This window comes from Drosophila sulfurigaster, chromosome X, assembly GCF_023558435.1.
Source record: "Drosophila sulfurigaster albostrigata strain 15112-1811.04 chromosome X, ASM2355843v2, whole genome shotgun sequence".
In the NCBI taxonomy this organism is placed as follows: domain Eukaryota; kingdom Metazoa; phylum Arthropoda; class Insecta; order Diptera; family Drosophilidae; genus Drosophila; species Drosophila sulfurigaster.
Genome location: NC_084885.1, coordinates 16,002,033 through 16,028,960, shown reverse-complemented (window position 1 = coordinate 16,028,960; position 26,928 = coordinate 16,002,033). Strand labels below are relative to the sequence as shown.

Here is a 26,928-nt window from a genome sequence, read left to right as displayed (position 1 = left end):
TGCTGTGTGCTCAGGTAGCAAGAGCAAGCTTTGTGAGGTAGAAGAGGAAACGCGCTATGAAACCGTGTTAAGCCGCTTGTTGCAACAACGGCTAAGCGGCTAAGCGTCGCAGTCGACGTTGACGTTGCAGTCGCGACGCCGGCGCCGCCTGAGCGTAGAGGGGGGAGCAGAGAGCACAAAACAAGGGGGACAACAAAAAATACTTTACTAATTTCTAGAAGAAAAAAAATGAGAGAGAAAAAAAAAAAAAGGAAACGCAAAGCAGCCAAAGGAATCTCACAACCTGAGACGAAGACGATGCCGAGGATGTGGCTGATGCTGTGGCTGAGGTTGTGGATGAGGCTGTGACTGTGTGGAACGAGTCTAAGGCACAAATTGAAATCTGAAATGTGAAATCTTTTTCTGTAGCATTCGTTTAATCCGGCAAAGAAAACATGCTGCGGCATCGGGAGGAAGATGCTTAGAAAAGAGTTCGACCTAAGCGAGTGATCTACACATAGTGTGTGTGTGTGTGCGTGTTTCAGGTTTCGTCTGGTGGCAGCCTTAGATACTTAGAGAGCTGTTTTCCCTCGATTTCCTTGTGGCTGTGCGCAACAAACGAGTTTCTCACATTTCCGTGTGCGTTTTTGTATTTTTTAATTATACGCAAAAGGATTTGTTGCTGCTGCTCTCTCGCGCTTCTCGGATCACACACAAGCTCCTGCTCCTGCTCCTTCCTTCTGAAGTGTCCTTTGCCCAATTTGTCGCGCAGCCTAGAGAGAGAGACAGAGAGAGAGAAGAGTTCTTGCTGCTCTGTTTCTAAGGCCCTAATCGCCGCTGGCTCTACCCAAGTCCTTGCTTCTGCTCCTTCTGCTTGTCTTTTTGCCAGTCACAACTAGTTGTGTGTATCTTTTTATCTCTAATCCTTTGCACAGAGCAGCGCGATAGCGTTTCCTTCCTCTATTTGATTCCCATCGATTATCAACCTACTTTCTGCTTTTCTTTCCTCCCCTCTCCTCTCCTTTCCTTTCCTCTCGCTTCGTTTGATTGACAGTCAAATTAGTTGGGCAGCTGTTTGGTTGTGTGTGGGGTTTGTTGTGCGTCGTACATCACGCATACGCAGTGGTTTCGTTGTCGTCGCAGCTGTGCCTTGTACTCAGCGCTGACCTTGTGCGAAGAGTGTTTCTACTATGCTCCATTGAGAGCGACACACAACACAGCTTCTTCCCCCGTGCTTCAAACTCGTTTAGACTTTTATTGTAAAAACAACAACAATATTTCGCTAAATCAAATGCGACATTTGAATAAAATCGCAGCAAAGCACACAAAAAAAGAAAACAGAAAAAAAAAGGAAGCTCACGCCAAGGGCAAAACTTTTTTGACCACGTGAGGGAGGGGCGCAGGCGTTGGCGGGGGCGTGGCTGGCGGCGCAGGCGGAAGAACAGAAGGACGACGAGTTTTCGGGTTTTGCTGGGCTTCCTCCAAACACAGGATGCAAATTCCGTCAGCAGCAGCAGAGAGAAGAGTAAAGTCAGGTAGAGCCTCGGCTCTAGGCCAGGCGGGTGAGCAGCTGAAGCAGGTAAAACCAGAGCAAAAGCAAAGCTTGCACTGTCCTGCCCTGCCCTAACTCTCGATCGATCGACTATTCAAGCTTTAAGCTCGCTAATTTCATTTCCAGTCAAAACGTGAGACTTCTTCATTTCCTAAGCTGCTCCAGTGAAAGCCTAAAGCGGTGAATATGTTGTAATCTGATGAGGTTAACTTCCTTAAGAGTTCACAGCTTCTTTAAGTGGCGTTGCTCTAAAGCTAGCTTAAAAGCTGTTTCTTCATATTAGATTCAAATTATGATTGCGTCTCAAAGCTGACAAGTTAAAATCTATCATGAAGGTTATTTAGATCTATAGCTTCCCCTAAAATCTATTTCTAACATCATCATAAAGGTGATTTAGATCGAAAGCTCCATCTAAGCTCTAAAAGCTGTTTAAAGTTATAGCCCACTAAAAAGCTGCTCCTTAAGCATCAACTTAAAGCGCTTCCTGCTGGAAAAGCTTAACACTACATCTAAAACGCTCTTCTATGTATCCATGCAAGCGGCGTGCTCTCCCCGCAGCGTTTCGCTGCCCTCATCCATCCACCATCTATCTAAGAAATCCATTCTGTATGTTTGTGTGTGTGTGTGTGTGTGTGTTGTGTTGTGTTGTGTGTACCTTACTCGCTTCTCATGGGCTTCTCTTCTCACGTTCCGCTTGTTTGTACTCATTTAGCGTGCGTTTGATCCACATTATTTCGGTTTCGTTTTTTTTTCTTTTTCGTTTTTTTTTTTTTTTTTTTTTTTTTGTTCTCTACATTTTTGTGTGCTCCTTTTTGTGTTTGTGTTCATTAGAAATTTCCAAGAATTCAACGACACACAACAAACACAAACACACACAAACACATACACAGAGGTTGTGGCACAACGATGATGATGAGATTCGTGTTACTGCTGGCTTAGTTTTTCAAGAATGCTGTCAAAGAGGGAGCGAGAGGCAGATACATAGCATAGAGCTACAGATGGAAAGGGAACGAACTGAGCTGTGTGCTCTCTCAGCTCAGTTGAAATTTCAAAATCTCATGGCCAAAAACTAAAGGAACATGAGAAGCAAGCGAGAAAGAGATAGAAAGAGAGAGAAGGGGCGTTCGACTAGCATTATGCATAATGTTCACATTGGGAATGTACAGCAAAAGCTCCACACTAAGCTGTGCTTCTCAATTTGTCATTGATGTAGTGATGCTCTAGCTCACATTGAGGTGCTTTAATGCGCTTTTCAATATTTTGATACGGACTGAGATGAAATATTTTATTATTATTCCATTTGTCTTGAGTTCATAAATGAAGCAAAAGCTCTTCTTGACGCTTTTCCCATAACTGTTCAATTGCTCTAACTCACATTGAGGTGCTTTAATGCGCTTTTCAATATTTTGTTAGGAACTGAGATGAAATATTGTATTATTATTTCATTTGTCTTGAGTTCATAAATGAAGCAAAAGCTCTTCTTGAAGCTTTTGCCATAACTGATCAATTGCATTTTAAGCCCCAACTTGACAGCATTTGTCTTGTTCTTTCTCCCCTTGATCGTACCCATTGTTTTTTTTTACTATTTGGCGCGCTTGTCGACCAACTGTCGCGACACGTGCAGCGATGATGATCACGATGATGATGATGATGATGATCGCATAAGAATTATCAGCGTAGAATAAAAGTGCAGAAATAGCAAAGAACCGCAACCGCGACTTTTCGACTTTCTTCTGCGAAACGCGTCAACCGTTATTTCACCGGTTGAGCGAACGACATTCAACGACAACGACGACGTCGAACACTTTCTTCCTCCTTGCAGCGCGTTAACAGCAGCTGCAATTTTTTTTTTTTTTTTTTTTTTTTTTTTTGACAATTCGCAACCCCTCTTTTGATGCTTGGTCCTTTTGGTCCTTGTTGTGTGCTCGACACGCACAGGTAGCGGCCACTTTTTGGCCATTGCCATCGCCATCGCCATGGCCTGATAAGGGAAGAAAGCATTTCACTCAAACGAAAGAAAGAAAGGGTTGTGTGTGTGCATAAAACAACTGTATTTTATGCCTCTCACCCTCACTCTCACCCTCTTTCATTTTTGGCTTTTTTTCGGTGGGGGGAGGGGGGTCATTGTTGTTGTGTGTTGTGTGTGCGCTTCCTTCTTTCATTTCGCTGCTGCGCGGCGACAGCTGCATTGCTGAGAGATCAACAAGACCGTAACAGAGCGCAGGAGAGCGAGAGAGAGAGAGAGCGCACACACACTTGCAATTTCACATTTTATGCAGGCAACTCGGCAACACTGCTCGCTCTATTGTTGTTGTTGTTGTTGTTGTTTTTCGTATGGCGCTTCTATGACAAAGTGGAGCTTTTTCTTTGACGAAAGCACACGTGCGGCAACAGCGACGACGACGGCGACTGCGCTGCCAACTGCTGCGCGTTATCAGCAATTTACGATCAAGCCGGCCGGCCGGCTGGCTGGCTGGCTGTAAGCAGCGACAACGACGCCGACGCTGACGTCGCGAGCAGCGACTGTTGCTACTTTTTTTATTGAGGCCATTGAACTACCGAAATGAAGTCGAAATTTTTTATTAACCTTAAGCAGCGGTTGCCGACAGCCTGCTTACAACTGTTTTTACCGCTTTTCTTTTATTTACTTAGTTGTAGCATTTTTATTTTTGCCCGTTTTTTGCGGTCACACACATACATATATACATATGTATATGTACATAAATAAATATATATATATACATACATATACTATATAGCAATCGCATACATACGCACGCAATAAGAAGAAATTAGCCGGCGCCAGCAGCGCAGCAGCGACTGCTTCAAATGTTTGCGGCAGCCACGTTGACGTCGACGTCGGCAGCGCGCGTAAACAAAACAAAAATAAAACAATAAATGGCCGGAAATAACAAATAGTTGAGACGAGGCCTCTGACTGCTCATGCATATGCTCTCTCTCGCTTACACACACACACAATCATACACGTCTTAGCGCACGCATGCAATGCGAATGCGTGACGTAATCGCTGAGAAAAACTGAGCGAGAGAGAGAGAAAGAAAGAGCGAGTTGTTGCACTTTTTAAAGAGCAGGGTGGGAAGTAACAACAACAAGAAAAACTTGCAGTTGACTTGCGGGAGATCTGCATATGTATTGTGTATACTTGTGCTTGTGCGTGTCAGAAAAAAGCGCAACAATTTGAAAAGAGAAGAGCGCACGCTGTGGGGAGCAGTGCGTAAGAGCCAGAGAGGCGACGGCGCGCCAGCGTCGATGCTATTGTTGTTTCTCCTTGGAGCTTTTGTCGCGCTACACTTGACAGCCATCAACAGAGTTGTCAAGCCCATGATACAATAACACAAGGTAGTCTCGTCGGAAAAGCTGCCCCTTATCTATCACATGCATAAGTGCGAGTGAAACGACTGCGTCTAGTGAGTGCGAAAGAATCGACAGTAGAGCTTTGTGATTAACCCTTCAATGGCGCATAGGGTTTAATTGTTCCACTATATTAAAAAGAGTTGAAATGTTTTTTATAATTTAATTTTTAATAGTTTGGAATTGGATAGTAATCGTTGTTTTTGTTTTTGATTACCAATTATTTAGTTCAGGTTCTTAATTCTATCATAAAGTTCATATTTATATATAATATAATTGCAATCTGACATTTTTGTCTTGCACAAGGGTTAATATTTAGGGAAAAAATCGTCCGCGCACAACCTTTCGCTTCAACAAGCACGAGCGCACTGACGATAGTGGCTCGAAGCCGAACGTTAAGGCACGCGACGAGACTACCTTGTGTTATTGTATCATGGTCAAGCCCGTGTCAATTTCTGCTTCATTCATCTTCGTATGCAAGAAATACACTACATACTTACATACATATGTATGTATGTATGTACATACGAATGTATGTTTGTAGTTTAATTGGATTGCGAATTTCAAAAATGTAGCGCTCACAGTTGTCTTAGGGCAAGTGTTGCCAGATAGCTGCCAACTGTTGCCATCATCCATCTGGCAACACCGAAGACAACTTGAACGTAACGCATATTGGCACTTCTCCTACTTTCTGCTCTGCCGCTGCTGTGTTGCTGCCTCGTTTTCGCTTTTTTCACAAGTGTTGCGTGCTAATCATGTACATGCATGTGTACATGTGTGTGTATTTGTGCCTTTGCGTTGCTTTTGCTTCATAAACAACAACAGTAACGACGACGACTTTGGCATTTATTGTCGCTTTGCAGCCGCGTAGCCGGCTGGCTCCCTCTTTCGCTCTCTTTGTCACTCTTTTGCTCGCTCGCATTCTCTCCGACAACGGTGCTCCAACACACAGTGCTGCCAACTTTTAGCTGCTTAAAATAAATAAGAAATCGCAAGAATTTATATTAAACATATTTAATTAAACCATCGATAAACATTGGCAACAGTGTACCTAAACAAAAAGACATGAATATAAGCAATTCTCGTGTCCTCTACATAGCGATCATCAAAAAAAGGCGAGATTTGACGGGAAAAAGGCGAAATGTGCAGCACTGCTTGACTGGCACTTGCGTTTTTTGCTTTAACTTCGCGACCGAGCGAGCGACCGTCTGTGTGCTCCACCGTCCCACTCCGTCCCTGTGCCTGTTCCCGGTCCCGTTGTGTCTGTCGTCGTCGTCGCTTTGTCCATTCGGCGACGTTGCTTTGCTTGCTTGCTTGCTTTGCGCCTTGCTCTCTTTGCCGTTTCTGTTTTAGTTTCAGTAGTTAAATGCTCTTTGCATTTTGCGGTCGTCTTTTTCCGAGATACGCGACGTAGTTGGTATAACAACAACAACAACAATAGAAACAAATACAGCAATACAACAAAAACAACAACAACAACAAATAATAATTCAACGGCGCAAAGCAACAGCAAAAATTATAAAATATTTTACGCCTGCCGCTGCTGTTTTGTTGGTGTTGGTGTCGTCAGTGCGTGTGTGTGTGTGTGTTTGTGTGCGCCTGTGTTTGTGTGTGTGTCAGTGGTTTTATTTTTTTCTTTTTGTTTTTTTTTTTCTAATAGTCATTCGGTCGCTGGCCGTCGTGGGCGCACAAAAATAAAATATAAATTTAAAGAAATATTAAGAAAACAAAAAACAACAAAATTGTGCTGCGTTCTTTGTGAAATTAGCTTAAAGCTTCAAGTGATATTCACATTAGAGTAGTAACAACATCAACAACAACACGACACAACTGTGTAAAAAGTGAGTGATGAGTGTTGGAAAGCCCTAAAAGAAAGAGTACTTCTTCATGGTTTTTTTTTTGCTCATAGTTTTGCGTAGTTTCAATGTTTCCATTATCTAAGTAGACACACAGACACAGCGGGGCATATGTTAGTGTGTGTGTGTGTGTGTGTGAGTGAGAGGCAAATCAACTAAATGTGACTTACAAATGCATGTTGTTGTACCGGCGTCATAGTGTGCGTACGTGTGTGTGTGATAGCTTTTTTTTTTTTTTTTTGCCTCCCTGGAACAATTGCAGCGACTGCGACGTTGACAATTATTGAAATAAAATGCGCTTAAATCAAGCCAACGGCAACGCATGACAATAAAAATCAATTTAAGCAGGATATACACACATACATAGACAGACAGGCTTGGCTTTCTTTAGACTAGTTGCGCCCAGCCCAAAAAAAAAAAAAAAGCAACAAGCAGCAGCAGCAAGTAAACTGACCTACTTTGCTTCACTCTGACTTGTGTAGTTCGTTAATCGCTGTCGTGGAGTCTGTGTGCGTGTGCGTGCGAGCGAGAGAAGTGTACACAATTGTTGAGTTGATCTGTATAGCTACAGAGACAGAGCTGCTCTGCACTGGCATTGCAAGTTCTCGCGCGCTCTCTTTGGGCAGCCGAATTTTTGTGTGACATTCTTGGTGTCCGGTTAGAAAGGGGGAAGAGCGGTATCATACCAGCATACATATGTATGTGCAAGTGCATGCGTGTATGTGTGACTGTATATGAGAAACTGCGTTTCTTGCTAATTAGTCAGACACATATCCCACATACACAAACTCGCGCACATGCATACGTGTGCCAACTGGAATTAGTTTAATCAAATTTTACTAATTTCAAACATACGTGAAAAACGTGGCCTATCGTGCCATGTTTGTTTGCTGATATCGATAATTTTCTTTTATTAGCTGCACATGCATGCAGCAATTGCGCGGCCTTTGTGTGCGTGTGAGTCAGCGTCAAGTTCTCAATGTGTGTGTGTGTGTGTGTATGCATACATTTTACCTCTCGTTCTCCCCCATAACTATAGCAAATGCGAATCAAAGCCCATACGCGTGACTAAAAAAAAAGAAGCAGCAGGAAAACAGCAAACAGCGCTAAAAGATCACACAACAACAACCACATCGAACGAACAGCAAACGAATGAACTACGAACAAATGAAATAAAATCATAATCATATCAGTTCACAAATTCTGTTACATTTTTTTTTTGCCTTTTCTGATTTTTTTTTTTTTGCTGCGTGTGATTACCGACATAACCGACAGTGTTGCCAACATTTGGCTATTGAAAAAACTGATTTTGACGGAAATTAAGCCAAGCATTTGATAAACCGATAAGATCGGCAGAAATCGTTAAAATTTTATTTGCATAAACATCACAAATAAAATTTGCGCTTATCGCAGTTTCCAAATTTCTCTCGCAATCGATCATCAGCAAAAAAAATTAAACAAACCACATTCAAAAGGGGGAAAAAGCGGAATTGGCAACACTGCCTGCGGGTGACAGCGGGTGTGTGTATGAGTATGCGTTTGCGTATGCATGTGTGTAAGCTAACGGCGCTGCTCGGTGAGCAGCAGCAGCAGCAGTGAGTCGACGTCATGACGGCGACGTATCAAATTGTATTTGTAGTTCTACTTAACGTGCACCCGCTCTTTTGTGTCGTTTGCCTTCTCTCTCACTCCCGCTCGTCATATGTGTATGTGTGTGTGTGTGAATTGCTCTCTCTCTGAATGGGTCTCTTTGGTTTTTATTAGTACTTGGCAACAACAACAAATAGCAAAAGTGAGAGCGCTTTTTTGCCTTTTTGTTCATTTGAAGTGTTTTGCACACACACACACAAACGCAATTAAACAAATATTCGAAAAACAACAGCAGCAGCAACAACAACAAAGAACACAAACTTAGTGCAAATAAAAACAAACTAAAAATGCACACCAGTAGTAATTATCAATTACCCAACAACAACCATCACCACAACAACAATAGCAACAGAATAAATATCAACAATAATAATCATCATTATTACAATCACCATCTGCAACAACAACAACAACAACAGCAACAACAAAATACGAAAATTCCACGTTTTTACATTGAGCGGTGAGTTTTTGTTTTGTGTGTTTATTATTTGTATTTTGTTGTCTCGGTCTCTCCTCGACTCCACTCTCCAATCTCCACACTCCTCCCACCCCTGCATCGTCACTCGACCCACGCCTTGCCTTGTCCTGCAAGAAGACAATGCGATACATGCGCGTGCGTGTGTGTGTGTGTGTCGTCAGTGTTGGTAAATACCATAACATATCGCACAAATATTGTACGTAATAAATAACTTCATTGCACTCTCAGTTAATCAATCGACCCATCGATCTGCGCACAAACACAACATATGTATGTATGTATGTATTTATATCTCGACGATGTAATTTAAACCTATGCTAGGCCTACAATCGTCGATCGGCGAGTGGTGTGTGATTTATCGTTTTGCTGTTATCGATAACAATTGAATTTGAAATGCGTGCATTTTCATTATTTTTTCGTTCGTTGTTTGCACACATTGCTTTCTCATTACTATGGCTTGTGTTGTCAATATGGCCACGCCCACCAATTCAATTCTTCTGCGCCACCAACAACAACAAATGCGACCTATTTTGTATAAGTTGCAGGAGGGGTAGAGGGGGTTAAATATATATGTATGTGTGTGTGTGTATGCGTGTGTGTGCAAAGTCTTTTTGCCGGCCAATTTAGGTCAAATCAACAGCAGCAACAAATGCGCTATTGAAACAAGTTTCTATGCATAAGCATTCACACACACACACAGAGACAAATTCTTCTACTGGTTGGTCAAAGCGGTGGTGGGATGGTGGAACGTGGGCAATAGATAAGCGCTGCAAATAAACAACTACAAACGAAACGTAGATGGCGACAGAATGCAGAAAAAAAGGCTTGCAGTCGACAGCGACGCCCAAAGCAACTTGTGGAATGCTATGGAAATAGAACGGACAAAAACCCACACACACGCACTCACTCCACTCCACTTCACTTCATTCCATTCCACTTCACTACACTTCACGTCACTCCACACACTCCTCTGCTGACACACGCACAAGTATGCGTCATGACCTCACTGGTCTGTATTTGTATGTGTATGTGTGCAAGAAATTGCAGCCAATACAACACAACACAACACAAGAAAAACAAGGCGAAAAGAAAAAAAAAACGAAAACAAATGCAGCTATAACAAAAACAACATCAACAGCAGCAGACGACGACGACGCAGCAACAGATTTCTGACTTTTTCATTCATAAAAATTTCAAAAACAACAAAAAGGAAACAAGCAAACAAAGCGGCTCACGCACACACACATATGCACATGTTGCATCGTTCACTTGCGAGTGCATGTTCAAACATACATACATATGTATATATGTGTGTCGCCGCCTTTTTACATGCATCGCTTTATGCGATAAAGTTATGTGTGTGTTCATTTAAAAGAAAACACAAAAGCAGCACAGACGGCGACGGCGACGTCGCTGTCGTGCGCATGTAGTATATTGATTGCGTACACATACAAATGTACACATTCACATGGACGCGCAGCGTGTGCATTGATAACAACAACAGACAGACGCTCAGGTGTCTCTGTATGTGTGCGAGAATGTAAGTGTGCGTGTGCGTGTGCCAAAGCAGAGGTCATTTGCTTAGTAGAGCTGTGAGACAGGCGCCAGCGTCAGTCACATGTCAAATGAAATACAAACATACAAAATGTCGCTGCTTGCTTGGTGCGCTCTTCTACTCACACTACCATAAGCTCTCTCTCTCTCTCTCTATCTTGTACGTGTTAGGAGAACGAGAGAGCCAGAGCGCGTAGTATCTACATTGTATACATATGTACATTTGTATATACATAGTGCGAATGCTTATTGGTGCAGTAGGCGAGACGTCAACGAACTGCAGCATCACTTGACATTTGCACATTGTGAGGCTGGACAACAACGAGCACACCCCGCTCAATACATAAATATGTACAAGATATGTGTGCTTGGAAGTGTATTTGATGTGTGTGACGCATGCGCAGTGCTTTTGCAACTGTGCGCAAACAGTTTGGGAGGCATTTCATATCAACATTCTCACATGTGGCTACTCTAAATCTTTGCTCTCATCTTGCCCCAAAAAAAATGCAAGATAAGCAGAGCAAGAAGAATGAGAAGAAGCACAGAAGCAACAACATGCGCCCAAAGCTTTGTTGCGGCGGCTACTCAAATTTAAAAATCTCACAAACCACCAAGTCGATAAAAACAAAAAGAGCAGCGGCAGCAAATACTTTGCTACGTTGTCGTTTCGACTTCAATTCCTGGAAAAATGAGCAAAAACACTACAAACATACAACATACATACTTACATATATGTGCATATTATGTACATGTGCTATACGCGTCTATATGTATGCATGTGTGTGTGTGTGTGTATGTGTATGTGTATAATAAACCCAGACTCAGACGCAAACAAATATGGCATAAACTGCAACAACAATCGCCGAACACTAAAAGAGAGTGAAGAGAGCAGCGCATCAAGAGAGCAAAATGAAGATGGAATGCGGCTGCTGAAGGAGTTGGCGCACCGGCAACTGTTGTTGTGTTGTGTTGTGTTGTTGTTTCTTGCTTCTCTCACTGTTGCTCGTTACTGTCTTGTTGTGCCGTCTCTCTTATGCGCTGCTCGCTTTCATTCATTAAAAACAAAACTGAAGCTTGCCGATAAAAGCTTTGAGTCGTGCTTTCAACTTAATTAAGCTGTAATTGTGTTGTTAAGCAATTAAAGGGTATTAAAACTTCGGTTTGACTTTGCTCGCCGCAGCCTCTGGCTGTCTAGTCAACACCTACTCTACTCTCTCTCTCTTTCTGTCTCTCTCCCAGTTTCGCTATGTTTCTGTTTTTTTTTTTGTTGTATGCGAGTTTGTTCTTGTTTTGTCGTCGTCGACGTCTTTGGCGTTGGCTTTAGCTTGGCGGCGACTGGAGTGAAATTACTTCCAAGAAAAATAAACACGATATTAAATGTGCAACATTCCAGTCGACGGCGTGGCAAAAGCGGCAGCTTCAACATTTTGCACACATCTTTTGCTTATGTATGCTATGTCTGCTTCTGCTTCGTCGTCTTTTGCTTTTGCAGCTCGCCAAAAACGCGTTTGTTGTTGTTGCTGTTGTTGCTGCTGTTTCCCCGTTATGGCAACAGGATGTTATCAGACAAAACTCTTTTCCCCTTCCCCGCATTTCGGTTGGATCGTTCCGATAGTCTAGTTAGCACCTTTGTAGTTAGCGTTTAGTTATGCATCATTACTGTAAATCTAGTGCTTTCTCTTTAGCTTATTTGTTCTCCTAATCACAAATACTTTTCCCAGATTGTGGGTTACTCGCAAACAATAAGAAACAAGCGCACTTATTATCAACCACAACAACAACAATAACAACAAGGGGCTATTCATATTTCTCTCCTCTTTTGCGCTCCCTGGGGATGCGCAGCCAACTTAACTGTGCATTTTGTAGCGCAGTTGGCAACTCTAAGCTGGGGGTTTAGGGTTAGTTCAAATGTCTGGCAACACCGTAAAGGGAAATATTCGAATTTCAAATGTCATAACAATTAAAATAAATACTGCTGTCTCTTACTCTTATCTCTCTCTCTCTGGCTCTCACTCTTACTCTCTCTTTTTCCATCTCTTAATATTCATACATGTAGTCTCGCTCTGAAAAGTACCGTTGCATTGTCATTTAAACTCCTGCCTCCTATTAAATAATCAACAAATAGTTGCTGTAAAAGCATCCTTGCGGTAGCTCTCGCTCGCTCTCATATATCACGCTATCTCTGTCACTCATAGATGCTCACTTCATAGATGTTAGTTGCGCTGTTGAGTCTCTCTTTTTACTGACATACTGCTCTTGTTTACTCCTTATTTCATTTCTTTTATTTTTATCATAATTATTATTATTTCACTTTCGTATAATTTATTATTTCATTTTTATTTCCGTTTCTTTCACTTTTCAATGTTTTTTTTTTTTCTTTCTCTGTTTTGTGTTATTTTTTTTTGTTACTGTTGTTCATTTCTCTTTTGTCTGTGTGTTTTTTTTTTCTTTTGTTTTGTTTTGTTTTTCGTGTGTGTTTTTACGCTATTTTCTTCACAGTGTTACGACATCCAAAATCTTAATAAGCGGCATACCGCTGCAAACACGTTTCGAAGACATCGAACCGCTACTGAAGCCCTATGGCATCGTCAAACAATGTGAGGCTATTTCTAGTAAGGATCAAAATACTCAAACAGTACATATAACATTCGAAAATCCTGAGCAGGCGCAAAGGTATATACAACCAACCAAAACCAACCAATTATATCGATTACTATCGATCACACTCGATAACAACACTTGACACTAGATTTGCGAACAACGAAAAATTAGCTCGAAAGATTTAGTGTCAAGTGCGAATATATATACGATATATATATATATATAAATCATTTATTAAGACTAGAAAACTATCGATAGTTTGACTATCGCTGCTTTTCCAGCATTCTTTCACTCTCTCTCTTCGCTCTCTCTCCGTGTGTATGACTTGACTTTGCTGTTGAGTGGGGAAATGGGAGAGGGCGGGACTCTGTGGTCGGGGCTTGTGTGTTGACTTTTATATATTTAATTTTAGGGCGTTTGTTTCGAGACAGCGACAACCCTAATCCACCCAAAAATACAAATAAAAAGAAAACTATATACACGATTTATTTCTGCTTGTTGTTGTGTAACAATGTCTGAATCCACCGATCTCAATGTGCTCTCTCTCTCTCTCTCTCTACCTCTCTCTGGCTCTATACATATCTCTCTCCTCCTTCTCGATCGACTTGCACACACACACGCACACACACCTACACACATGTACAATGTATATTTGTTCGATAAATCGATAAATCATTTAATATAATATCATCAATGTATTATTCCGTAATTATTCGTATAGAGCTGCTGGTGGTTTGAACGGCGTCGAATTTGAGGGCAGTAAACTGCATGCGGAGCAATTGGATAAGAATCAACGTCGCAGCCAACGCAATCAGCGCAATCCGTATCCGGGAATGCCGGGACCCGGACGCCAGGCGGACTTCCCGCTGCGCATTCTCGTACAGAGCGAGATGGTTGGTGCGATCATTGGACGTCAGGGCACCACCATTCGCACCATTACACAACAGAGTCGCGCCCGTGTCGATGTGCATCGCAAGGAGAACGTTGGCTCCCTCGAGAAGTCCATCACGATCTATGGCAATCCGGAGAACTGCACCAATGCCTGCAAGCGCATCTTGGAGGTGATGCAACAGGAGGCGCTCTCCACGAATAAGGGGTAAGTTAGAGTTTGGAATGTGATGCGATTCGTTATATGATATTAATTTTTGCGTGTCTTTCTTTCAGTGAGATCTGCTTGAAGATCCTTGCCCATAATAATCTGATTGGTCGCATTATCGGCAAGAGCGGCAACACTATTAAACGTATCATGCAGGACACGGACACAAAGATCACCGTTAGCTCGATCAACGACATCAACAGCTACAATCTGGAGCGCATCATCACGGTGAAGGGATTGATTGAGAACATGTCGAGAGCGGAAAACCAAATCAGTACCAAACTGCGCCAAAGCTATGAAAACGATCTGCAGGCCATGGCTCCACAGAGCCTCATGTTCCCCGGCCTGCATCCCATGGCAATGATGTCGACACCGGGCAATGGCATGGTCTTCAACACGAGCATGCCGTTCCCCTCGTGTCAAGGCTTTGCCATGTCCAAGACACCGGCCAGTGTGGTGCCGCCGGCGTTCCCCAACGACATGCAGGAGACCACCTATCTCTATATACCGAATAACGCTGTTGGCGCCATCATTGGCACCAAGGGCTCCCACATACGCAGCATTATGCGTTTCTCGAGTGCATCCCTCAAAATTGCGCCCCTCGATGCCGACAAGCCGCTGGACCAACAAACGGAGCGCAAGGTGACGATTGTTGGGACACCGGAGGGTCAGTGGAAGGCGCAATACATGATATTCGAAAAGATGCGCGAGGAGGGCTTCATGTGCGGCACCGATGATGTTCGCCTAACTGTCGAGCTTCTTGTTGCCAGCTCCCAGGTGTGTAGAACTCTTCAACTTTATACTTTATACTCTTGCTTATGCAAGTAATGCTACTCGAAATTGAGAAAGCTGAAAAAGTTGTTAATTTACAATTACAAACGATATTATTGCTGATACTATATCTAGTACTATATCGATTAATTACTATCGATACTTTCACGAATACTATCTTCATTTCTATTGATACTATCTCACTTACTACCGATAACTATAGCTTATACTATCCTAATCTTTTTCGGTAATATTGAAAATACTATCTCAATCACTATCGGTACTATCACACGAATACTATATATATTTCTATTGATACTATACTATCTCAATTGTTATCGATACTAAAGCTTATACTATCTCAATCACTTTCGATAATATCACGAATACTATCGCTAATACTATCTGAATTACTACCGATACGTTCACTTACTATCGATTGTATCGTTTATATTATCTCAATTACTATCGATTGTATCGCTTATACTATCTCAATTACTATTGATACTATCGCGAACACTTTCGCTAATAATATCGATAATATCACGAATACTGTCTGAATTACTATTGGTAATATTGCAAATATCGATACTATCTGAAACACTCGCTAATACTATCTCAATTACTATCGATATTACAACGAATGCAGTGCTATCGATTCGAATCGACAATCTTTACTGATTCGCCTTCACATTTGTCTCCCCTTAGGTTGGACGCATTATTGGCAAGGGCGGTCAAAATGTGCGTGAGCTGCAACGTGTCACGGGTAGCGTCATTAAGCTGCCAGAGCATGCGCTGGCGCCACCTTCTGGCGGCGATGAGGAAACACCTGTACACATTATTGGAGCATTCTACAGCGTTCAGGTGAGTTGTTAAGAGCTCTACTTTGATTTATTTAAATATCATCATCACTACTAATTGATTTAACTCTCACTTTTCAGTCCGCACAGCGTCGAATTCGCGCCATGATGCTATCGACGAATCCACCTCCAGTGACCAAAAAACAGAAAGCTGCCAAAGAACAACAATTGCAACAGCAACAACAACAACAGACCTTAGCCGGTGCCTCACCAAGTGGGACTCAACAGCAGCAGCAGCAACAGCAACAACAGCCACAACAACAACAGCAACAGTCGCCGTCGCAGCAGCAGCCGCTGCCGCTGCAATCGCATCATCAATCGTCGGCGGCGTCGTCGTCGGCGCCACCTGCGCATCATCAGCAGCAGCAGGCGTCGTCGACAGCGTCTTCACATCAATTGCAGCAGCAGCAGCAGCAGCAGCAACAACCGCAGCAGCCATCGCCACCTCCCGGCAATGCCGCGCCAGCAGCCGCACAGCAGCAGCTGGCGAGCTCACAGCAGTAAGCAGCAGCAGCAACTGTTGCCGGGGTTAGAGGGGGAGTGGGCCAAGCAGATGGAGCAACCCAACAACAACAACTGTAACTACAACAGCAGCAGCAACAACTACTACAATAACAACAACAACAACAATATTTACAATAATTAAAACAATAATAATAATAATTATAACAGTTGCAATAGCTACAACTAATTCAATGTCAACTCACATTCGGATATGTCAAGCCAATTTCATTTTTTGCATTCATCTCTTTCAACAACAAAAACAATATCAACAACAACAGCAGCAACCAAGATGCTTCCTCAAAGTCTGCAGTGTCAACACAACAACAAAAACAACAAGTAACAGCATGTGTATAACAGTTTAACTATTGCCGTATGACAGTTGCGCATAACTGAGAGGAGTCTGGCTTGGCGTTAGCGTTTGATCCACACAACTATCAATTATCATCACAAACACAGACACACACCAACACACACGCACACATGCAACCCTGTTTATTTATTCAGCTAGAGTTGAGGAAAACTACAAGAATGCCGGCAGAAAACGAACGAAGAGTAACTGGAAAACCACAACAACAACAACAACAAATTTTGAAGCTGTAGAGCAGCCCCCGCAGCAACAACAACAACAACAACAAATATTTGGAAAACTTCAAAACACTACAAAATGAAAGGAAAATATGAAAACAACAAACAACAACAACTACAACAAAAAAAATATACAAAAATCTACAAAAAACAAATACAAAAATTAAGCCGTAAAATGCAGAAAATTCGTTTTTTATATATAGAAATATAAAATTAAATTTTTTATGAATTTTATTTTTTTATTAAAACTCTTTTAGTAAGCGTACATTAAGTGAAAAGAAAGAAAGAAAGAATAACAACAACAACAACAAAACACAGCAACAACATCAACAACAACAACAAAGTGGAAAAAGCGAAATGAAAAGCAACAACCAATCCGTTGGTTTGTGTGTGTGTTTTTTAATGTTTCTTTTAATTTTTTGTTTGTTATAATATGGAACAAATTTTGGAAACGAAATGAAAAAAAGAGAAAGAAAAAGAAAAAGATGAGAGGAGGACAACTGAAAGGAAAGAAAGAAAAAAAGAAGAAAAAAAAACACTGTATGTTTTGTTTATATAATTAGAATTATTACTCTACTACTACTACTATTACTACTATCTACAACTACAATCTATCTATCATATTATCTATTATATTTTGTCGTGTATTCAACAACAACAACAACAACTACAAAACTAAACAAACAACAAAACAAAGAAACGAAACGAAACGAAGCGAAATTTTAAGCAGGTGTCAAATTACAGCCCACCTCGACAACAACAATTACTAAAAACTAAACCAACAACACAACCAAGTGTAAACAAAAACTTAACAAAACATCAAACAACAAACAAAATCATAATGAAAATAATCTTACATAAAACACATAAGAAGGAATACAAATTTAGAAGGTCGAAACAAAAACAAAATAGGGAGTTTACGTATATATATATTATGTGTATGCTGTACTCGGTAAGCAGAAGAAGAAGAAGCAGCAGCAGTTTTTTATAACCGTATAACAGTACTCGACTCTCACATACACACACAGAAACAAACACCCCGAGTATATATATACAATATATATTCCTAGTTAAGTTGTGTCTCTCAAACCTAATGCCAATCAAGCAATCTTAAGTGTACAGAGCTGTATAATAGTTTTCGAGAATTGAGATTTCCTGCGAGAAGAAGAATTGTTATATTGTTTGAGTAGTAGAAAGTCAGAGAGAGAGAGAGAGATAGAGAAGGAATGAAGCGAGAGAGAGAAAGAGAGCATTGTAATGTGTTTGCCTTGAAACGAAAACAAAAATAACGGTGCTGAAATGTTAATTTTTTTATATAACGAGTCAAAGCGAGCGACAAGTGTTACATATAGGCAAAACGAAACTGTTATAATTCACTACTATACACACACACACACACACACACCACTACACAACACACTCAACTACCTTACTTAGTTTCTCAACTAGTGTATAACAGTTTTTTATATACATATATCCATAGCGAAACTGAAGTAACTGAATCGGAGCAACAAACAATCAAACAAGCAACAACAAAACCAATCAATACCAAGACAATAGCCCAATTTTGTTACCAATATATATATAGAGTTTAACGTGAAGAGTTAATTTTTTTTTTTTAATAATTATAACACATTTATTTTGTTTGTTTTATAAATACATACATACATATTACATACGATTATAGAGTTATATACAATACATGCATACATTTAATTATTTTGCTTTTTTGTTTCTTTTTTGCCTTACTTTAGTTAGTCGTAGAAATAGTACAGTTCGTATAACACTTGCAACTGTTATACCACAACCATAAAAAATCAACATTTCGGCCACAAAAAAAATGCAAAAATGCAAAAATGAAAATAAAAAGCAAATTTGAACTTTCGGGTAGAAAACAAAAACAAAATCAAAAACAATCCAATTCAGAAAGAACAGCAGAACAAGAGAACAAAAAATGAAGATAGGCTTTTTTAGGGCAGTTTAGGACAAAGATATTTTGATGACATACAAACAATACGATACTACGATACGATAAACACATGTGTAAAAGATCTATTGATGAAGATTGAACAAGTAATTAAAATACCTCAATGTAAGTGCATTATCTTCTATGACAAAACCAACAAAACAAAACAAAACTAAAAAAAAAAGAAAAGAAAACAAAAAACAAATGTTAAAACCTAACGAATATGTAAAGTGTGAGCTAAAGCGAAACAACATAAAACAAAAAGAAAAAGAAAAACAAATGAAAACAAAATCTACAACTAAATGAAGAAGGAAATTCATAAAAATAAAAAAGAATCATAATGATAATTATGATAGTTTTTAAGTAAAAGAAAAGAAAAACAAAATGTAAACAACCTGAAGGACAACAAACTAAAAACAACAACAACAACAACTACTACAACAATACAGTAACTACAACAAAAAAGAACTAGGAACAACAACAACAACAACTAAAAAAAAGGCATATCAATAAATCAAGCGAGAAAAGCATAGCACACAAAGTGAAGATCGGACGCGCAGGTATAACAGAATATATATATAATATATATATAAAGGGTAAACAGTTCCATCAACAACAAACAACAACAACAGACTCGACCCAGAAACAGACAACAACAAGAAGAAGAACCAGAACAGCCAGAAGAAGAAGAACTCACATCGCAAGCTGAAGAGAGAAATTGTTAAAGTTTTGGTATTTCCTATATATATTATGTGTATGTAAGCCAGGTGGTGTATAGTACATAGGGGCATATATATGTATATGTGTGTATATATATACAATATTTATATATATGATATATGTGTATGTGTATATGTGTTGGAAATTCCAAAAAGCGTAACTTGTTATTGTTATACATATGATAAACGATGTTTTCTTTTGTTGTTCCTCAAACATAAATGCATACATATTCTATATATACATATGTGTATATATATATTATATATGTATATAATTTTTAATCATTTGTCGCGGGGGGGTGAAATACAAAACAAAAGAGGGAGAGGAAAACAAATGTCCAAAGTTGTCAATACAAAGAGCATATACCTTATATATATATATACATATATATATACTATATAGACAGACCTATTAAATGACCTATACTATACGATGATGCGATGATATGCATGCTTCTTGGTGACAATGCCTAAGCATTTTATTTATATATATACGAAATGAAAAAAAAAAATCCAAACAAAAATCGACACAAACAAAACAAAAAAAAAAAAGAGTAAAACGAATTTTTATAAAAAATTCCAAAAATGTAATCTAGCAAAAACATTGGCAATGTTTTTGAACTTGCATTGTTTTTATTTTGCATAAAATTCCAAATGCTGAAGCAAGAGAAAGTAAAAGTAGAAGGCAAGAATAGAGTGAGAGAGAAAGAATAGAGAAAGAAAGCGAGCGAGGAGCAACGTGGTTGAGTTAACTAACTAAATTGCTCTGTTTAAGGGGGGTTTACCAAAACAAACTATTAAGGAACATATATTATACATAAATAATAATCATAAACGAAACGATGAAGACAAAAAGGAAAAAAAGAAAGAGATAGAGAAAGAGAATGAGAATGAGAAAAAGAGACCACAGTGAGTGAAGAGCGTGCGCGTTGAAAACGACAGCGAGAGATAGATAGAGATAGTGATAGCGAGGTAGAACGAGAGAGCAGCAAAGAAATTATTTTTTAGTATTTAGAGGCTATTTTATGTTGATTATATATAAGTATAAGATTATACTAATCCCAGAGACAGAGAGAGCGAGAGATAGAGAGAGAGAGTTACGATCTCTGGCGATGCGTGTGATTGAGTAATTATGATATAATAATATGGAAGATATGTTTCAAAGATTGTCTTTGTGATTGTTCTTCGTTGGTCTACTACTACATAGAGTCGAAGGTGTATTATCATTATTATCAGCAAGCATGTCCGAATGTCCGTGTGGCAAAAGAAGAAGATTGAACAACGACAATTTTCATTCATCTTTTGTCAGCACATTGAGGGATTGACTATTCCTTAGTTTTTTTTTTTTTTTTTTTCTTTGTTTAATTGCTCAAAGTACGTAAGATTATTTGCTTTGGTGAATAGGAAAAAAAAAATCTCGATCCTTCGAAAATGTTCTCCAAAAATTTCAGATTTGTTGTCTTCAGTCTGTCTCGGTCAATCTCTATAAAATCTGCTGGGAGTTCTTCATGAAGAACTGCTGGCACTCAAAATCTCTTCATCATTTGCCCAAAATGAAAAAGCATACGAATTAAATGAGAAAGAAATTTTTTTTTTTTTAAAGTTAAGATTCTTGTATATTCTTATATCGTTATTGAAACGCAGGCGGAGCGACAGAAATAAAGAAGAAAGGGAGAGAAGTAGGCGAAGAAGCCGGAGCAGCAAATGTGGATAAAAGAGAAAAAGAAAGGGTAGAAGAAAATTAAATTTTAACTTGAGGTTGAGGTTGAGGCAGAGGCAGACGAAAGGATGTGAGGGGGGGACAACTCTGAACCAGGTGGCAACGATCGGCCACAATCGATAGGCAGATTGACAGGCGGTTATCGATAGCTCAGGAACATGGCTTATCAATTCTGAACTTGATTCAAATTGCATTCTTCTATCATTTACCCAACCTTCTCAATATCTATGTATATTTTTGGCCATTATTTGAACTACACACACACACACACACATTCACGAACACACACAGAGACAGAGACAACGACAGAGGACGATCGGGTTTTTTAATTTTGCACACAAACAAACAAACAAACAAACATGGAATGAAGGACAGCAAAAAGGAGCAAGGAACGAACTTGAGCGAAAACGAAGCGAAGCGAAGCAAAGTTAAAATTTAATTTTTCTAAAAGTACTTTTTTGTGTTGTAAGTTGTGCCAAGTACTGATAACGTTTAAGGTGTGATAAACTCGTTTTAAAATTTAACAACTATTTAAACTATTACTAAAACAAAACAAAAACAAAACAAAAAAAAAATGACAAAATCTTAAAAAAAAAAAATTTATTTTAATTTTATAAAAATGCTTTGGATATACATACACACACACACACACACACACACCCAAACACACACACACACCAGACTTCAAAGTACTTTGACATTTGATTTGACAGCAAAAACTAGAACAACAACAACAACTACCACAACAAGAACAAGAACTACAACAATTGCTTTGCTATTACAAATTACTATTTAATTTATTCATATATATATATAAATTTTTTTCATATAATTTCTTAACGTAAACCTATAAAAATAATGAAAATTTATACTCTTTGAAAGATAAAAATAATCGATTTAAAACAAGAAATTTTTAAGAAATGAAAAACAAATATGATAAAGGCGAAAATTATAAGAGAAAGGCGAACGAAGGGAGAAACGTTGCAGAAAGGCAAAGAGAGAGAGAGAGAGAGAAAGAGGTATGGGAGGCAGGAGTATACTTTTTAAAAGGGCATATTTTTTTATATACATATATTTACATATTTACATAACGTTTTTAGCGGTACAAACATCGTGAGTACAAATCAATATTTATTTTTCTTTTTGTTTTCGGTTTTTTTTTGTGTGTCTTCGATTATATAAAGTGAGAAAAACAAAACAAAAACAAAAAAAAAAACAAAGAATTTAGGGATTTTCATAAAAATACAAAAATTAAAAAAGAGAAGGCGAAACAAATGAAATTGTTTTGAATTGTTCAATTGTTAAGGCGAGTGTAAAAGTTGGGGGAAGGAAGAACGAGGGAAACAGTTGAAACACTTTTTATACGATGGTTAGCGATAGTTAACGATGATCACAATAATACGATAACGATAACGATATAAAGCGAGTTTTAAACGTAGGCTTAACGACACGCCGAGCAAGTTGAAAGAGCCGAGCAAATCAACAGCAGACAAATAGCCCAGACAATTAAGCAAAGAAGAAGCCGTCACCTCACTTAATACCAAAAACACAAAAAAAAAACAAAAATTGAATATGAGGTGGAAAAATATGTGAACAAAAGGTATTCAAAAGAAAACTCTTAATCAGCGCGCCGGAAAATCAAGAAAACGCAAGTAAAAAGTCAAGATGAAAATTGAAAATAAAAATAAAATAAATGGGGGTTCAGTTTTAATACTTTTATTTTTTTTTTAAACAAAATATGAAGAAAATTTGGACGCAAACAATCAAGTCAGTTCAGCAAAGAGCAGAAGCAGAAACAGCAGCAGCAGCACATCAAATGGAATGAAATGGAAATGAAATAAAAACAAGAACAAAAACAAAAATAAAAATATATATAAAAAATAACCGGACATAGAGAGAGATATAGGTCAATGTTATAGAGCAACAGATTAGAACAGATTAGATCAGATCAGTTAACCTAAAGCAGAACAGAACCGAACCGAAACGAACAGAACAGAATAACAGTTAAAACAAAACTCCTCGGATACGACACAACTGTACTAAAATGAAATTGAAACATGAAATACATGAAACATGGCATGAAACATGCATGTCACGAAAAAAATGAAACTGTTGTCAAAGCAACAACAACAACACAATAAGAGAAACAAAACAAAACAACAACAATAACAATTACAACAAACAACAACAACAATGAGAAAACTATTCAAATGGTATGAATTAAATATACATACATACAAATATATATTTTTAGCATTTAAGCGCATACAAAACAAAACAAAATGAAAATTAAAGAAAATACGAAAAACCAGATAACTGAAATCTATATTGTCAGCCCTAAGAGTTTACATGTACTAAAAAGAAAATTACAAAAAAAAAATTATAAAAAAAAAAATCAAAAGCAAGCAAAAAAATGCCCATACAACATACAACATACATACATGCAAATATGCGATTATAGTAAACACACACACACACACACATACATCTACACATACTCTCGCATGCCCCCTATATAAGTATATGTGTATTGCAACAAAAATCAAATCAACATTTCAGCAAATTACAAGAAAAACAAAAGCATAAATAATTGGCTAAACAAATGCGAATAAATTATTTTACGATACGAGAGATTCACAATAACAGTAAGACCGTGTGCAACGAAACGAAATGGAATTGAAACACTCCATGTTTCCGCCAAAAAGAAAACGAAAATGAAAATGAAACAAAACAAATAACATCAGTTTTGCCTTTACACATTTTTTTGTATGTATATTTTGCATTTCTTTCTTTTTTTTTAATTTTTCTTTTTCATTCGAAACAATATATAATACTGTATTTAAATTAATAATTATTAATATTATACATACGTATATAAACATTTATATATATATTTTTTTTTCGAATTGTAATAAATTCATACGGTAATCAACTGGAGACTGAGCTACAACATATATTTAGTTACCGTTATGTTTATTGCATTTGAAGAAATCCCAAAAAACAAAAACAAAAACAAATAAAATACAAAAAAAAAAAAAAAAAATACATTCATTCTTCACACACAAAAAAAAAACAAATACACACACTATCATCGCCTCCCCCATATACGATATGTTAATTATGATTCGATAACCCTTAAATACGTTATGCATAAATATTTCAATAATTTAAAATTGGTTTGATTCCTTAAATTGCAAAGTTCATTTGATGCCAACGCCATTTCGATACACACACACTACACACACCCCTCCCCCATTCCACACAACCCCATCCCCTCCACCCCAAAGAAAAAACAACCCTTAAAAAACCGTTGAAAAAAAACAAACAAAACAACTTCCAATAAACGATTTGCCTGTGTGATAGTAGTTTATAATTAAAATCGTTTATTGGACCCGTTCACCCCCTTCACCTACCCCTTAATTAAACACACCCCCGCACACACACACACCACATCAGAGGAAAAAGCATTTTAAATGGCGAGCAACGTAGGAAATCACAAGAAAATATATATACATACATATATAAAATACATATTGAATCGATGAGAGAAATCTATAATTTAATATGATAACAAAAACAAACAAACAAAAAACAAAAACAAAACACAAAAAGAAGTTGCATAAAAAACCATGATAATGATAATAATATTGATAATTATTATAATAATGCGAGTAACACTTACAATATATATTTTTATTTACTTTAATTATTTTTAAAGTACCTATTCTGTAGTTTAACGTTTTTTTTTGCGTCGTCGTCGTCTACATGTAAATGTTAAGTTCATTAATTAATCTACATAAATAATAATAATAATATTCTACATGCTAATGTGGACTGGACGACTAAAAATTGTCCTCTACATTGTACATTGTATCTACATTACAGCGCTAAATATCTATAAATATTATAAACATACAAAAAAAACAGTAAAATTTTATTAAAAAAACCAAAAAAAAAAACAAAAACAAAAAAACAAATTTGTTGTTCTTATTATTTCAATTGGTATTGATTTCTTATTATTATTATTTCTTTTTCCCCCGTTTTTTTTTTTTTTGGTTCAGCAGCTCAGTTTGTTTTTATTTTTCGATGCAATCCAAAATCCATTTCGCTTCGGTTGCGACACTTAAAAGAACGAACAAGCAATCAAAACTCCAAATGATGCCAACGTATTGAAAAAAATGAAGAAGAAAATCAAATAAAAACCAAGGTCAATAAAAAATGTTGCATGATTTGTATGTATCTCCTATATATATATATATATATAGTATAGGAACCAAACTATCCCACGAGCCCAAAAAAGAAATTCAAATCAAATCAAAGCAAAACTTGAATTTAACAACAACATAGATGAAAATATTGACATTAGAATCAAATACACTTAAAGAAAAATGTGTGTAAGTACGAGTACATTTATATAGAAGACATACATACATACATACTACATATATACGATACATACGATAAATAACTAAAATATGATTAAAAAACCAAAAAAAAAACAAAAAAAAAATTAAATGAATTAACTACCTCAGCTTTGAATATTTCTATAGAAATGTTATTAAATGTATTTGAATGGGCGACAGACAGTAAGATGATCATCATCATCATGATGATGATGATGGTGAAGAAAACTAAATGGGAAAAACCAAAGAAAATCGAATTGAAGTAAATAACAAAAACAAGAACAAAAAAAAGTAAAAAGATGGCATAAAACCAGTTTTAGAGCTGCATTTATATACTAGTAACAATACTAATTATATTAAGTGTACGTTTTGCATATTCCTATATAGTTAAATAAACGATAAAAATAAAAAACAAAGGCAAACTAATGCAAAAAAATGAAGATTTAAACATACTACTACATGCATACTACATACATACATACATACATACATATATTAACTAACAAATAACAATAATTTTGCGTCCATTTTTGTTGTTTCCTATACAAAGAATGAAATGAAATGAGAAATTATAAATACGAATAATAATAATGAAAACTTTATGAGAAAATGTCATATTTAAATACAATACATACATATATAATTGTTTTAATTGTGAACGTGAACAAAAAACAAAAAAACAAAAACAAAAGCGCAGATCCAGTTTCAAATGCAAATCCCAATGCAGAATCAGAATCAGATCTTATATGGACACTTCTCCATACAAACAAACAAACAAACACACATACTACTACTACATACAACGGTATATTCCTATACAAACATACACACACACACACACATACCTACTACTATATCAAGCAACTCAGTGTATGTTTTGTACTTTCTGCCATTAAAAATTTAATGAAACCAAAAAAAAAATGAATTACTAAAAAAAAAATAAGCAAAGAAATTAAATTAAAATCCATATGGAAGCTTTCTCGGTGTCAGTTGTGTCATAGTTTAGATTCAAAGCAAACTAAGAATTTAATGAAAAAAAATACTTTAAAACAAAAAACGAAAACAAGTATAAAAAAAACAAAAACAAAAACAAATCAAATATTCACAAGCCCAAAAAATGTAATAATTTATTTGCAAGACCTGCACCTAAACAAACAATAAAAATAAAGCATACTACAAATAAATGGTCAGTCAGTCCTATATGGTAACTAATGTATGCTAAATTTTCTCCTTTTCGGTGTAATTGAATGTTAAACGCTAGC

The 26,928-nt window shown here is 37.6% G+C and overlaps 1 protein-coding gene across 6 annotated transcripts in view; it reads left to right on the top strand.

Moving 5' to 3' along the window:
* Nucleotides 1-24,306, top strand: part of LOC133848361 (insulin-like growth factor 2 mRNA-binding protein 1) — a 37,632-nt gene extending 13,326 nt beyond the window's left edge. For 2 of the 6 annotated variants that reach the window (XM_062283889.1, XM_062283890.1), the window contains exons 3-7: nucleotides 12,941-13,114; nucleotides 13,764-14,138; nucleotides 14,207-14,915; nucleotides 15,618-15,773; nucleotides 15,851-24,306. In XM_062283889.1, the coding sequence (XP_062139873.1) occupies nucleotides 12,941-13,114; nucleotides 13,764-14,138; nucleotides 14,207-14,915; nucleotides 15,618-15,773; nucleotides 15,851-16,273 (1,837 nt within the window). In that variant the 3' untranslated portion in view covers nucleotides 16,274-24,306. Of the gene's footprint in view, nucleotides 1-6,217; nucleotides 6,321-6,605; nucleotides 6,745-8,641; nucleotides 8,870-12,940; nucleotides 13,115-13,763; nucleotides 14,139-14,206; nucleotides 14,916-15,617; nucleotides 15,774-15,850 lie in introns of those variants that run through there. The other 4 variants (XM_062283887.1, XM_062283888.1, XM_062283891.1 and 1 more) reach the window with 4 other exon arrangements.
* The last annotated feature ends 2,622 nt before the right edge of the window (nucleotides 24,307-26,928 follow it).